Source organism: Typopeltis vanoorti, chromosome 1 (genome assembly GCF_054136105.1).
Source record: "Typopeltis vanoorti isolate ZY-2024b chromosome 1, IOZ_Tvanoo_1.0, whole genome shotgun sequence".
Lineage (NCBI taxonomy): Eukaryota > Metazoa > Arthropoda > Arachnida > Uropygi > Thelyphonidae > Typopeltis > Typopeltis vanoorti.
Genome location: NC_143549.1, coordinates 170,838,185 through 170,855,041, shown reverse-complemented (window position 1 = coordinate 170,855,041; position 16,857 = coordinate 170,838,185). Strand labels below are relative to the sequence as shown.

The 16,857-nt window shown below is 35.4% G+C and overlaps 1 protein-coding gene across 1 annotated transcript in view; it reads right to left on the bottom strand.

The window, feature by feature from the left end:
• Positions 1–14,921, bottom strand: part of LOC150110641 (uncharacterized) — a 75,603-nt gene extending 60,682 nt beyond the window's left edge. The window contains exon 1 of the mRNA XM_090395417.1: positions 14,272–14,921. Within this exon, the coding sequence (XP_090251543.1) occupies positions 14,272–14,458 (187 nt within the window). The 5' untranslated portion in view covers positions 14,459–14,921. The remainder of the gene's footprint in view (positions 1–14,271) is intronic.
• Positions 14,922–16,857: the final 1,936 nt, after the last annotated feature.

Sequence of the window (16,857 nt, the reverse complement as noted above, 5' to 3'; positions counted from 1 at the left end):
CCGTTTTCATCCGAGAAGCGTTTCCTAAAGAAAAACTTTAAAAATCTGCGTGAGGATGAAGATTAAGTTGGCAACGACAAAAAGGCGCGAAACTCCGTCACTGGAAAATGAATCAGATGTAGCTTCGGGTGAGAGTTGTAAAGATCATGCTCATAACTTGTGCGCATGTAGAGTTGTAATTTAAGAAATTTTCTCTGCCAAGAATTAAAAATAAATTTTAAGAGACAAAAGTCAACCTGAAAATTTTAATTGCTTCAGGGCAGTCCCCATCTTCCTAAACTGAAGCGCAGGTGCTCACATTCTGGATTTGAGTATTCTAACTTTGATGAAAAACCATGGATTATTTAGAGAGTTAAAAAATAAATAAACAGGTTAAAACAAGCGCTGCTGTTTTTCCATGACGTTCATCAGCTGATAAAATATCAACCACATTATCGGCTTCCGACATGAATTACTAACAGTTTGCACTTTGCACCTGAAAATGCAGAAGTAAAAATAGATTATATGGCCTTGATCACTATAATCACCGATTAACAGGATTGACACTACCTACTGAAGTATTTCATTGTTTAGGCCAAAAAAGCAATTCAAACTCAGATATTTGCTTTTCTACTACCGGATTTAGTTAACTATATGAAGTATATTGTTGTAATACCAAGCGTGAGAAAACTTTCCTATCCAACCGGTAGATGACACTACTTGTGATTAGTATAAAACTCCTCCACTAGGTGTAGATAGAGCGAAATCTACTGGGTTATTCGACGTTAGCTTTCAAGTTGTTTGTATTCGTGTGAGAAGTAATAGTTTGAAAGAGCAGCGTATGCGTGTCAAATTCTGCTTGGAAATGGGATAAATTGACTTAGAAATCTTCAAGATATTAAAAGATTTCCTCTTGATTTCCAAGTTCAAACTTGGAGTGACGTCTGTTGATCAACAGACGGATAAAACTGATGAAATATAAAAAGGATAAAAACTTATTCATGAAAATAGACATCCGAGAGCTATCTAGTCAGTTTGGAAAATTGTACTGGCTCATGCCAACTTTTAGTTAAAAATTCGTATAAGAATTGTGGTCTACAAATAACATGCTTGGTACGATTCTCTCTTCCCTCCCAACACAGCTGACATAATATTTAAATACCCCATCACAACTAAATAAATAAATAAATAATAAAATTAACAAAAAGAATTGTAGGATGTATTTCTCGAGTTCAAATAATGATTTCTGAAAATGTTTTTGACAAACAATTTAAGAAATGTTGGTCTATCAATCCCATGAGAAATTATTTCAAAGTAACATAATAGAATATAGTCAGCAGGTCAATGCCACTGATTATTTTCCGAGTTTATTATCTTAAATAGGAAGGATAAAATCATAACTCGTTACTAGAATTATAGCCAAAGGTTTTGTCTCTGAACCATCTTTTACACAATTATGCGTGTACATCATTTGTTGCCAGAGAATCCTTACAATGTATTTGTTGCTACGGCAATAATGCATTCTTTGGCTTCTCTAACGTTTGGGCTTCGTTTCAACAATGACGTAGGCATATTAAAAACTTTATGTTCTCAGATTAAACTATGACCTATTCTTCTTTTAAGCATGTTCTGCAAAAGAGATAGAAACAACAACGTGTACTATTAACATGACGAATGTCTGCATTCTTAAACTTCTAGAGTGAACAGGCCGAGTTCTATCACCTTGAATCTCAAACAACATGAAAAATAGAACTAAACAGGAATCTGGCAGAACGACAATACACTTATAGAAACAACTGTAAGAAGTCTTAAGATATCACGAACGGGAATGTGCCTGGGATACAATCGTGTTAGACCACAACGGCGCAAACAATGTTAAGACACAAAGCAAGAGCCGATTAGATTATGCTTTAAGAGAACTTGGGGATGATTTTGTTATTATCTCTGGCTACGGCCTCAGTAAAAACGCACTGCGGGTCAATGCTCCTACACACTCAAGTGTGTGTGTGTGTGTGTGGTTTTCTCGTTAAGTGGTGGTCTGTCGTCTAGTATAAAATGGTCTTTTTCTGTGACCCCCCTCGCTTCCTTATTGTGTTAAGAAGTTCAGGCTTTCAGCGAACGTATTAGAACTTTCAAAGAGGAGTCTTTAGTTAAAGACGTAGGCTCCATTTAAAGAACAATTCCAAGAAGTACTTTTTTTGTAGCAGTAAATCTCTTTGTGCTTTAATCTCAAGATGTTTGATAATGTTGAGTGCCATCGACTAATTTATAGAGATCAGGTTTCTTTGTTCTCTACGATCCAATATACAACGCTGTTAACCAATATTCTGTTTGTTAATGTAATATTAGTTTCCCAAAATTGTTGCTTCCCTCTATACTGCATTTGCTCGTCTGCATTAAATAGGTTTAGCTATTTTCATTTATAACGAATGAGCTTTTATGGTATTCCTTTTAGAAGTTTGGAACTATTTTTTTATTTACATTATACTTTCATTTATCAGAATTTAATCTGTTAATTTACAAGCGAAGCGGATTAATGGATGAAGATGCTTAGTTATTGTGAAAAGAAATTAAAAAGCTTTTGGAGTTGTTGCTAATTTGTTTTTCATTGAAGACACACTAAAATCCAACAGCGTATACTTATAAGTCGATGGTTTTAGAGATTTCATAAAATGTTTACACATTTTATTTCTGTCCACAGCCTCATATTCGTGCCAATCAATTAGTTGTAGCAAGAAGGGTGGGATCGTTCTTAAAGGGATTATTGTTTAGTTTATAATGCGATACGTAGGCTTTGGATTTTGATGAATTTCATTCAAACTCGGTACTGGATAAGAACTAAACAAAAGTACTTACAACTTGGGAATGCAAACACTCCTTAGAATTTAAGCTCAATCGGCTTAGCATGTTTTTCAACTTTACAAAATAATGCGATCATTTTTTTTTAAATGATATTTATCCTCTTTAACAGGTAGTTACATATCATACACAAAGGGGCAGGGTTTTATCATCACGCTAAACAGACAAACCAACAAGAAAAACATGCAACATACTGTCTTCATAGCTTTAGTTGCCTTCACAGTTCCAAAACCAGTACCTTCGATAGGGTGTAGCATAGAGGCAGCCTGCCTCAGGGCGCGGCATAATAAGGGCGCTCGTTCAGCCATATTGCGGTAGGCGCCGTCGCTACGCTAACAATTCCTGTTAGCGTAACAAGTGCAGAAAGAAGTTTTTCCAAGCTTCAACTGATTAAAAATGATTTGCAAACAACAATGACCCAAGAAAGATTGGTTGGTCTAGCAACTCTACCGATAGAGGTGGACATAGCTTATAATTTAAATTTAGAAGAGCTTATAAACAGTTTTATTGTGTGATATCCCCGTAGAGCAAACATTTAATTAATATTATTATGTAATCATTTTGCATTAGTTTCTCTTGTAATAAAAACAAAATAGCAATTGGAGATTTTCTTATATTTTTGTTTTATAATCCATCAGGGCTATATTTAATTGTTTGCCTCAGGGCGCGATCTAATTCGGCGACGGCCCTGTCCAAAACCATGTGTAAAAAAAAAAAAAAAAAAAAAAAAAAAAAAACCCCATCCAAACCTGCAAAGCAGTTTCATTTCGAACTGAAATATTTGCAAGGTCCCGTGTTTTTGGAACTCAGCAAGTTTACCATCCTTTCTTCCTTTTTCCACTTGTGATGATGTCATTAACTCTTTTGTCTTTCAATACCAACTTGGATTTTTTTTTTTTGGGGGGGGGGGGAATCACATATGATCCGATCTATGGAATAAAGGGTGAAAATCAAAGTGAATGAAGTATTTCGTTCTCATTGCACGATCACATTTTGTATCAGCATGCTTTGACTTGATTCAAACGAGATTCCCAGCTCGATCAGCTAATTTGCAGATCACTGCTTCAGTTTTTCATGGCCCAGTTTTTTTTTAATCCACTTTGTTCGTCGATGGAAGTGCTAAACATTCAGCATCACCAACAACTTACGTAACTTTTGAAACCAAATCAAATGTTTCTTTTCTAAGATATCAAAAGCATTTTCCGAAAGGAAAAATCAAATTGTAGCAAAATGTTTCTTGGAAATAAAAGATGATCTTACAGATTTCAATTTAAATTATGCTTTATTTTGAATTCATAAATAATATTAAGTTTCTGGGCATGCATAACTCAGTGGTTTGAAAGAACTGGTTTCGAAGGATTTTGCAATTGAAGGCAAGCTTGCTAATCTCATGAGTTAACGGGATTTTATGCTGAAGAACTAAGACGTACAGAGATACAGAAGATCATGGAGACTGCCTTCGCATAGCTTTAATCGGAACTGTATGAAACAAAATGACACTACTAGGCCCAACATACATTAAAGGAAAGATTGGATAGACATTTTTCCTTCCACGTATACAAACATGGAACGGCTTAGATTTTTAATTAATAAAGTAATATTACTAGTGAGTTTTTATAATCTTAGCTGATAGTAGTATAGTATGCTTACGATGCAAATTGGTTAGTAGCATTGAACGTTCACCTTCTTAATAACACTACTTTAGATTGGATTAAATTCGGCTCTCCCAGGCAATTTATTTGCAATATTGCTCCCTTCTTAACCAAACATAAGTGCTGATAAAGAAAGAAAGCTCTCGCGCGCACTAGGGCTGTATCCTGTAACTAAACAATTGCAATTTATTTCTCTAACATTGCAAACCTGCTAAAAGTTTGGGATTACCGCCCTGAACCCAAATTAATATGCGTTATCGATCTCCATATTTGTTTACTCAGGAAAAATTGTTGCTACGAACGTTGGTAAGATTCACGAGGCGTTGACCCTTCTCCAATAATTAACATTCTATTGATTAATACAAAGCACTCGTTTTATTTTAATGGGCGTTGAGGATGTCTTTAATATCAGACGCTTTGAGCAACTTTTCTTACTCTAGATTGTAATAAGACCCTTCAGTTGTTAATTTACTGGATTACCATAACAGTTTTGCAATAATGCGGAAACATACAAAAACCTTGGCAATTGCAAACATCGGAACTTTGAATGGAATCGAAGTTTTAATTTTTTAGTTTGAATGGAAACAAGTCAAGGAGCTTATTTTAGACAAATCAGAAAAATGTTTTAAATAAAACTCCAAACGGTAGCGTGCGCTATTGTATTTCGCAAGAATAGCACATACGGTATAATTTAAACGTTTTTATTCAGATTTAAGCCACTGTGAAGTGAGCTAAGGTCAGCAAAACAGGTCACAACGTAGTTGTGTGTGATATGTAAATTCGTCTACCGTACACAGAGGTTAAACACGACTTTCTGCAGTGGAATTGAATTTCTGATGTAATTTTCCTCACACGCAGAAAATTCAAAACGCATGAGAGGTTTTGTAAAGACCAACCAAAGAATTCATTCATTTTATCTGAAGGTGTAACTAAGATGTTCCAGTGACCCTGAAAGTAATTCAACGAGCTATGAACAACCTCACTATGCAATACAACTAGTGTGAATGTAAACTCAATGCATAATTTCAGATTTACAACACTCCCTTTTGTATAATTTCTCCTCTGAAGATTGGACTACAATGATCAATGGTTCATTTTAAAGGCTTATTCCAAATTTCCCTCAGGATGTGGGGAGGCTACTTTAAAACCAACTACGTATTCGTCACAAAGTAAACAATCCTTTCCTCTTTGTGTATACAATTCCCTACTAGGGACACCACACACACTTTCCCTCTCGCACGATGTTTGAGGAAATCACTGGCTTCAAATTCAAATGAAATTCGGTACAATCAAATATATTGCGCTTGCTATTCTAAACTATTTAAAAAAAAAAATCAGTGCACGTGTCTTCGCAAAAAAAAAGGTTTTTCATTACCACCACCACAAGTAAAGTTAGAGAGTTGAAAAGGGAATCAAATCCGGGCTTTAGAGATTTGTCCCACTTCCGCTCGGGGTGAGAACAATGAATCATATTTCTAAAGCCACTTGTGGGAAGATTTCAGTGGCTCGTCAGTTTCTAAAATGAGTCCCTACACTGCGGATTTTCAGGACAATAAGTAATAATATTCAGCTATTGTCTCTTGAATGGTAACTTGTCAACAGCAATTGAATTAATGGTTATTTTGGTGCTCAGAAAAGATTCCCATTTCTCTCCTCTCATAGAAAAATCGATTTCTTTCTTCTTTTTTTTTTTTGTACAACTGATGATGAAATTATGTTTTTGATTTTTTAGCAATCGTATGCAGATTTCAAGTCCTACATTTTTAAAAATTTTTTATTTATAATTTTAACTTTAGGTTAATTTTACTCGCTCAAAAATGTAACAAAGATGCCTTAAATCTAAGTTTCTCATATCTGAAGTATACAAAATTATAATTTTGTATACTTCAAAATTGTAATTTGCAAATTTCCATGTATATGATTATATAAATTTCTCTTCCACACACACACTAGTTTTATATAAAACATTATCATAAACTTTACGCAATTCTAAGGACAATCGCTAAATTGTATTCTTCACACTGTTCTCTTTCCTACAATAGCAGCACAATTAAAGTTGCAAGGTCTAGAGATCTTTGCATGAAGATGACTTTTTAAATGGATGCGGCTGTGTTTAAAATAAGTAGTTATTATTTAGCAGCGGGGTCACTAAACTCCAGTCGCGAGAATCTTCAAAATCTCCTAGTGCCACCATATCCAGTTGAGTAGGGCGTCTTCAAGTTCCATTAATTATATTTCAACTTTTTTTTGGAGGTTGATTATTTCGATTACGGGTGCAACTAAGGTAGTGAGATCAGTTAAACTGTGTTCTCCCGTCTTATCCTCTCTTTTAAAACAATAAAAATGAGTTTCGGGGAACGAATTAAAAAGAAGAGTAAGAAGAACTATCTGCTATTCTATGTATTAAAAAAAAAAAAACTTCGAATAAAAAGAAATATTTTAGAATATACGAGATCAGTGCGTCGGTTTTAGAGGATAATAGAAACTAAATCACTTAAACTTCCCAAATAAATAATGAAATTCAAATCTATGAGAGAAGAAAATGATATGCAATGAAGAGAATAAAAAAGGTACCTCAATGAAACAAACGTGCAAGAAAAGAACACGATACAAGCCATTTCCGCACAAAGAAAGGGCAAATAATCTGTAGTCGCTCTAGAACTTGATCTGCTAACACTACCAGAAAATATTCATTTCTATCCACAGAACGTAATCGAGACCAACTGCAGCAGTATATAATCATTATTAATTATTCGTGAAAATAAATCAGATGGCTATAAGCAACAATTTGTATGCCTATATGTTAATTTTAGAGAAATAACAGCATTCAAAGCTTTTAATAAGAGGGACCTCATCTCGCTCAATACAACATGTTTATTCTTCTATGAGAACCACCAAATGAGTAGGTTTATGAACAGGAAAGGCCCCCTCTACAAAGTTGGAATGGAGTCATGCAGATATAATTGATGTTTAAAAGGTAACCGGCATCTTACCTGCCTGTTTGCACTTTTTTTCTCATGAGACTGAATAAGTAGGAACTGCACGACTCCGGTGCAAAGGTGATTGGACCCATTGCTTACTTCCCGTGTGAATACGCAAAACGCCTCACGCCTATGTACAATGTCTCTTCCTTCCCCCCTTCTTTTTTGTTGTGAAGTTTCTCTGTAGGTATATCTTTTCTTTCTTTCTCTCTGAGGATGTCAGTCTGGCAAGTTCAAAACATTTTTAAACCGAAGAAAGTTGACATCGAAATGTGACCTAGGTATTTTACGTCATTTTTTTTTTCTCAAGTATCTCAAGTTTTAAGCAAAATTAAAAATATCAGCACTGATTGCAATAAATAAATGCTAAACAAGCATAATATATACAGCATTTTAAAGCACACACATAACTATGCAATTGTGTGTGTATTTGTTCAGGCAGACGGGAGAGTCTCACTCATAGCATAAAAATATTGCAATGCTGACGTTTTGTATAAAGAGTGGCTGTGTATCTTATCTTCGCTGTCTTATTTCAAATTCAGCCTTCTCATTAATACTGTGGCGTATGCCAAAACAAAGTTATTACTACGGAGAGAGTGATGCTAATAAAAAGAAACAGCGAAGAGGAAATAACATAAGAAACAAAATATGAGATCATATGGCCGGAATGACTTTGAAGATTAAAAATGATTGTGCAAAATACTATTTATTTTTGGTCTATTATCTATTACTATCTGTTTATTATTATGGTCTAATTTCCTTGTTAAAAACATAACCCCTCTTGTTACCATTACGTCTATGAGAAATAAGTTTTCGCTTTACGAGCTCGCTCCAGGAACGAATTAACTGGATTTGAAGTCCAAAATAACTTTCGAGATGAATATATTTCAAAAATCACGAAAAGTGAACTAGGCTTATGCAATTTTAATAAGTTTAACATCACATCTAACATTAAAACAGAGATGATTATGAATTGTTAGCTAAGGAAATGAAATGAGCTGACAGTGTAACAAGTTTATAAATGAGAAAATACGTGTTACACAGTGAATTACTACTATGCTGGCTAGATTAATACTGCACTTGCAAATGCTGCCGCTTGCGTTATTCTTTGCAGTTCTCTTTCCATGCTTTGTAATGCTCAGAGAATACTACGCGAGATTAAAGCAAAAAATTATTTATCCTTTAAATGCGTGTATAATTCCGGCAGTATATATAACTGAACATTATAGATGGATGTTCTATAAACCTAGTAGGAAATATTCGTTCTCGAATTTTTGTTTAAGACGTTTTTTAATAGCAGTAAAAAAAAAAAAATATATATATATATATATATATATATTGAACCTAAGAAAGGTTTGCAATTGATTGAACGTATATGTTGGAATAGTGACGAAAATAGACGGTAGTACTTTATTATGGGATGGTGTTTTATAAAGTGTCATCTCCACTGATGAATCAAGACGATTATAAAAAGGCATAAGCTATACTTTACAAACAAAAAGTCCACTTATTGAGAAGTGAGGTGTGAATAGCTTATAGCTCAATTTTGTGTTCGGAAGGGATCGAGATACGCAGATTATATAACTACAATAATCTCTAGATTCAAAAACCCGTTAGAATAGGATAAATCTATCGGAATGCATGCATTCTAATAACGGATGCTATATGGCCGTCAGTACTGTAAATACAACATTGGCCACGCTACGAGTTCAACTTGTTTGGCTGGTTGAGGGACAGTGTTTGTCACGTGACTGGCTGGCAACTACACGTGTGCTGAACAAGAAGTCAAGAGGCGGTCAGACACACAGTGCAGAAACCAGCTGCCCAAGTAGGGAACTTGTTCGTCCTTGACACTAGGAATAAACTACTGCAGACAGACCGTGTAGCTAAGTTTCTTTGTCCGTTGTCTATAAGCTTTCCTAATCCCTTTTGTCTTTATAGTATTCATGCATTTCTTGAACGCACGTTTCATATCTTTCTTCCATATTATTATTTTTTTCCCAAATTTATAATTTTTTTTCAACTACATTTTTTTTCTTCATCTGATTTTATTTCATATATCCATTTGTGTTGGATATTTCTCCTTCAGGTTTATTTATTATTATGCATGGTATACTCTTGTTATGTTTTAATGACAAATTCTCAGTGCCGAAATGAAAAGTTGGATTTGTAAGTCATGCGACAATACCCAGCCTTGACCCTCTTCTATTTCAGTGACTTAAGTCAGAGGTCATTAACATGGCCCCATGTTCGTCTCAAAAATGCAGTAAGTTCTAAGTTTAGAACATCAACGTCGGGTACGAGGGGTGAGGACTTGCACGTGTCTTGAAAGACTGTAGATTAACGGATTGATATACTTGTACAAACAAGAACTGGGAATGAAATTGCATTATCTATTGTAATCTCAGCTGCTTTACAAGCACAAAAATGAAAGTTATAGTTTTTAAATTTTCAAATTTGAGTAAAATTTAAAGATTTAATGTTTCTGTAAAAGATATCATTCCTAAAACTCATCATTTGTAAAGTTTAATTTTGTGACATTTTTGATCCCATTTCGCACTGGGAAAAATTAAGACTAAAAAGAATAATATAGTATTAAGCACATTATAATAGGAGCCTTTTTTATTAATACTAAAAATTGTGGTTAAAAAAAAAGAATGGAATTATTGGTCCAAAACATAAAATAAGATACCAGGTCCTTGTTTAACTGAGATACTTCTGAAATATACTTTTTTTTCCCCTTTCTGATAAGGCCTATTTGTCGAAACATTCTCTGATTGCTGTTGAAATGAAATTAAACACGAAGCTGTTTTATTTCATTTCTTTCCTATTTCAATTCTCATTTATGATTGGATCTTAATTCCGAATCTAACTTAATAATATTAGCATAATCACTTCGATTTTGTTCTTTGGTTAATATAAGTAAACGTCGTCTATTCAGTGAAGTATTTCATATTTCGGAATGTAAATCAAAACAGCACAAGTCACATTCACTTTCATGTTCCGCATCAGTATGCCTATCTTCGTTTACGTGGTCAGCATATTTTTAATATTTTTTAAATACTTTAATGGGGATAATCAGAGTGAAATAAGGTTCCTTCATTTATTTATGAGTATTTTACTATTATATTATATTATATTTTACTATTGCCAGCCTGGTTGACCGAGTGGTTAGCGTATCCGCTCTCCAGCCAAAAGGCTGCGGGTTCGAATCCCGCCCTTGGGCTTGGATGTTTGTGATTGTCCCTGAAAATACTAGTGGGAGTGGTGGGCGGTAGATGGCGTTGGTGTAGTTGTGGTTCATTGTAGCTGGAGAGTTATAGAGTAGGTGCCCTCCCTCGATGAGTCTTTGGACTCCTTGGAGCTGTCAAGTAATAATAATAAACATTTCCAAAATGGAGAAAGACGTCATAGTATTGGTTGCTTCAGCCATAAATGAAAAACAACAACATCAGTTTCAAGGAGCGCCACGTTATTTCGCTCCTTGAAACTGAGCAAAACAACGTGTCGCTCAGTTTCAAGGAGTCTGTTGAAAAAAAAAAAAAAAAAAAGTTTGTTTGCTCAGTTTGTTGTTTCCACGTCAACAGAATGTGAAAAGAAATTGAAAATAAAATCTCAAAAAAATATCATGATGTGAAAATCCGTAGCACGGCATTTGTTTTAGGTGTCCAAATACTATTATCTTTGATCTTTACTCTCTCACAATTTTATCTAGCTATTTAAGAACTAACATCTGAAAGTCACCGTTAAGTGGCTGGTTTTATCTTATTCGTACACATGTCACCAGTATCGTTATAGCCTCTGCGGCACATTCAAATAATGGCTTGATATTCTTTACAAATATTTTCAACTTTTACTATTATACATACATAAGACTACTTTGATTAACTTTTTTTCCCATTAACATTAACGTAGACGAACTGTAAAATTACCACTATCTTTATTGGTTAGTGGCATTTATGAAACTGTAGCGCAAAGTCTTTGTCCTCCCTTTGAGAGTCAAGGAAGTCCTATCTGATTCTATTCAAAGAATGCGTGATTAAGAGTGATATAACTGAGCTGATACATTTTCGGTCTCATAGGATAAAAATCTGAGACCTTTAAAATTTTGTGAATCAGTCTTTTGCAATTTGGCTGCAGCAGCTGTCCTGTTAACTATCCTTTGAATTTACTTTTTTCCCTATTCCATGGATATTCATTGCATGCAAACAGATGCTTACGAGAATAAAGTAAAAGCAATTCCAATCCTCGTTATGCTAAGGAGGAAAAAAGAAAAAAAAAAGCTGGATTTTATTAGCTGAAATCTTTTCAACATACTGGGAAGTCACTTTATCTCATGATTTTCCAGTGTTCTGGCTGCAATCCCCTGCATGTAGCCAAAGCGGTTTACACAAGTGACCCACTTCAAGCTAAAATCTATTTCCATCTGACTTGACGTTTAAATTGATGACCAGCTGCTGTGTTTACGTCCCAGAGAGTTCTTAATTCCATTAACTAATGTCAAAACACACAACTCTCTGTGCACTCACACGACAGAGCACATTTCAGTAATCGTCCGACCGGTTTGCCTATATCTCAGAGACCAAAGCGAGTCGTTCTTCTGCTCAGGATTTGATGGAAACAAATAGTTCTGTCTTGCTGTATATACATAAATAACGGTGTGTTTCTACTCAGGTCTAGTCCCTAGAGAATGCAGTCTTTACCGCTAACATAGGAAGACAGTGACTAAAATATATAACCGTGGAAGGCAACCAGCTATGCGAGCAGTAACAGAGGAAATGCCTGCAGGTTACTTAGAGGTCGCTAGTGATGCACCTGCTGCTAGAGACGAACAGACGCTGATATCTGATCTCACCGTTTACTTTGCCAAACTTTCCCTTCTCTTTGTCGTTGTTTTATGGGGTGTTTTAAGGTCCGGACAAGGACAAATATGACTTCATCTATTACGTTTTTTTAACGACATCAAGGGACTTGTAGATAGATGAAGAAACCGGTTACCTTAGCACAGGGAAATTCGTCATTGGGACCTTTCTAATAACGTAATAATAAAACGAAATGATAATTTTCAGTGGACTCATTAAGCCTTATCTGTGCATCAAGTATTTCCTTATCGAGTCTCAAAGAATGAATCACACTTAGAATTTACACGAAACTTGTTTGCCTTGTAAAAACTGTGTATAATTCACTTTAATGGCTCGAGTCAGAAAATTTATATGATTTAAGTAAATTACAATCTTTTCTGTATGATCATTGTGTAAACTGTCCATTATGATTATGGTGTGTCATACCTTGTGGTGAGTGTTTAGCTTTACTTATAATAAAAGCTAGCTTGGATTAGGCTCATATAGGAAAGACTAAAATACATTTATCACCAACCAGTAACTTTCTTGTGCAAGGTACTCACCTGTGGTTTTAATTACTCCCTGGTGATATCAGACAATCTCACAATAAACTACCTTTTAGACAACCTACTTTTTACCAATTAACACTGGTTAATAGCTCTACCACACTGTAATGTTACGTACATTTCCTTCCCCATTCCTTGATATGTGCTATTTAGTAGCGAAAAATACGGATAATATCGATAATGTAAGCATCATCACATTGGCCAATTTGGTTCTTAATAACTGCAGCTGCATTTTATGGCTAACTTCATTTTAATTTCTGATTTTATTATACTGAGACTCACATTCCTTAGTTAACAGATGTACAGACAAGAAATTCGGTCGGCATCTTTACTGACTAACTCTTATACAGTTGCTGCATAGTTTATGTAGGAAGAACTCAAACTTATAAGAATCATTTGCATTCACGAAATTCCATGCTAATATTTAATACGAATTTCTGAGATATTTCAATGACGACGATATAATACTTATAGTTTAGTCACGTGTTTCTATAACTCAACCTGCCTCGGCTTTACATCGAACTCCTATAGGTTGATACCATTAGCCTTTCAGAGTGTAAGCCAATGGACTTTGCATTCATTGCAAGTAAAAATATTCAGATCAAATTCCAAGTGGAGCGAATACAGCACAACCAAATGTTAATTCTAGCACGCGCACAACAATGGACTTAATTGTAAGCCATACAATCACATTGAAAGAAATATTCTTGGTTTCATAATGATCAATGTACGTTGAATATAAACTATACAACTGAGTGTGTCGATTTACTGAAGTTAAAATATGGTTTTAGAATGCAAATACTGTGCATTTCTTCACTTATGTGGACTTTAGATAGAATTGAAATGTGGTTCAAAGTTAAAATGACAAAGAACTGTTACCAATCGTCTTTCTTCTATTGCTGATGATAAATAAAGGATACCTTTTTTTATCTTAAGTAACAAGTGTATACGTGCCCTAGCAACAACGGGGTTAGTAAGGAAGCTCGTCTGTATTGAATTTATTATTAATGTTTAGCACGATAATCCTCTTACATTTTCCTTTTAACTTTGTTTGCTGGGACAAAATGTGTCTTGAACTTCGAAAAACAATTTCAAAATTCTACCTAACGCTTAGCTACACGTTTTTATTCAAAAAATTTCCATTGGTGGATTTATTTATTTATTATTATTATTTATTAATGAAGATTAAAAACCAAAGAGAAATCTCACATGAAAACATATTAAAGTCTCCCATAAGGGAATTAGTAAAGTCGAGACTAAAGACAACTGCGATAGTCAGATAAACACTCAGAGGTTTATTCACGTGCATGTATCCACCCCAGCCAAATCAATATTCTTGGCCACCCGCTTAACTCGATCTGCAAACACAAATTACCAAAAGGGAACTGCTTACCTTCTTTATTTCTTGTTGCAGGCGAAGTCTTATCGGCTTCCGGCGCGGCTGCCGGCGGAGGTACGGCGGAAACTACCTGGCTGACGATTACCACAATGGGTAACACCGAGGTAAGCAAGTGTCTCGTTGCAACACCTGCCGTCACAGAGGTGCGAAGAAAACGCGATGTCCACCAGTTCGTCTGCATTATCCTTACAAATGTGACGACCTCCCCTCGCTATCCGGCCGAGATGGCAACAACAGACTTAGTTCAAAGTACACCATTTGTGTAGTTAGGCCAGCTGATGATATTCGCTGTACCTAGCCCCGTGTGTTGTTTGCTACTCTCCTCGTGCTCCCAGCCTAACCCCACCGTGAGTCATCGCGCTCTGCCTGTCCGCTTGCGTTGCTTTAGCTAAACTCGCCGGGGGTCGCGTCCTTACACGACTACTCTCGAACTCAGAAGTGTCTCGAGTGCTTGTAGATGTCAGACTGCGTGGATCTGTTCGGCAACAGACTGCGTGAAGGAACCGCTTTCGTTTGGCACTTGCGCGGGTGGAATCATGTGAACAACACTTTTTTTCCCTTCATTCTCTTTCTTTCTCTTCCGTAGGGTTAGTAATGAGAACAGTAAAACGTTCAGCTATGCGTGACTGCCCCTGGTTGGTAATCACCTGTGTCTCGAAGGAAATGAAAAGTTTGTGTTGCCGCTGCAAGCAACGGAAAAGTGCTCAACTAAAAGAACTTCTTAACAGTTAATTGAACTCCGATATGAACTTGTCATTGACCTGCATGCTTTTACTTGCTGTAAACCCAAACAACAGACGTCTGCACAGTAATTTATGTTCAAACAGATACAAAAAGAGCTGAATTGTGATTTGCTGTTACTCGTTGTACAGGAAAAATATCGATGTTAAGATTTTACTCCGCGGAAAGAAATAGTCCAACATATTTACGACAATAACTTTTTCAATAATTAAATTTTCAGTGTTTCAATGTGTTTTCAAACAAAGTCTTATCTTGTATTAACACATTAGTATTATATTACCGTTTCGAACCTTAAGAGACCTAATCATGCGAACTGGAACATTTTTACTTCTATATTACTCGCGCTAAGGAATGAAATAACTTTAACTCAAACCTCGGCATAGGTAGAATTAGAAATTTATGTTTAGCGTGTGCAGGTCTAGTATGTTCCTAAAATGAATGCTGCACTCTCCCCATTGTCCAATTATTCTTTTAAAATTACTATATTTATTTCGGGGCAACACCCTAAAACAGACCTCATTACAGTGGGTCTCCTTTGTCATTTCCTCATGCTAAATGGACTGGAGCACGTTTGCTTTATAGTGTAGGGGAACTGCTCGTCACTCATGCGCAAGATTTTCTGTTCAACAAATGTTTTAGTGAAAGGACTCCGGTAACAATCCACTTAAAAGTTAATGAATGCATTCAATAATGGGTTGCTTATTGTGGTGTTTTATCCATTGTTGAGAGCATAAAGTTCAGGCCTGTTATTATGAAATGATTTTATTTCTCCTTCGAAATCTACATTATTTATACGAAATAAATCCTTTATAAAAATTGTTGCAGCACAACAAAAATTAAAAATCAATAATAATTTGTAAACTAGTATATCAGTAACTTGTTATATATATATTTATCTTACACACGAGAGGTACAAGAACCCATAGCACATCCAGGTGAGGGTTGAGAAAGAAGAAACCTATTGACATTGTTCTTAAAGAGCTGTTGGGAAACATCATAGGGAAGGCTGTTCCAGAGGACAGAGGTAAATGGAATAAATGAGGAAGAGAGGAATCAGTTTCGATGAGCCTGCAGTTGTACTGCAAACGGGTGTTAGACAGCAGCTGCTCTTGTTTTAAAAGGAGCAAGTGAAGGAATGGTGTTGGCATTAGTTGAAGATGATCTTGATGTAAGGGATATCTAGGAACTACATGGTTTTGAAAGGAGAATGATGACTGAATAATGCTATCGATAGGATTTGTAATGATTGAGAGAAGGCCATTTATGTATAATAGAAAGAGGGTAGGGGTGACAAAGCTCGAAGAGAAGGCGCAGCAATAATTATTTTAATAAACGTGTTTTTTTTCCTTATTTATTAAGGTTTTTTCCCCCACAAATGTTTTATTTCCTCTAAGTAGTCAATTATTGCTTTCGTTTCGACAAATGTTTTACTTATCTCAGTTCTTTTACCAACATTAGGCGTAGTATATATTTAACTATTATTTAGTGATATTTATTAATCATTAATTAGGCATACAGAAAAGAGCAAAATCGTTCATTGAAGTAATACTCCAATTTTCAATAGAGTAAAGGTATTAATTTCACGAACACATCTTGTCTGTGGAATAAGATCCCCTTTGTAAACGGGACATACAATTAACAGACAGATGTAGACTTAACTCGTGAAGGCTAAACTGCCTCAAGATTTGTCTAACGCAGTAATTATACCCAAAGATAGGTACCCCTGACATTGGACGTGCGTTACTCGGAGCGACAATTTAGTCAATTCTTCATCTCAGATTTATGAACAGTCACGTCCAGAGCAGTAGCTATAAAACATATTTGGCCACTGCGGTTCGC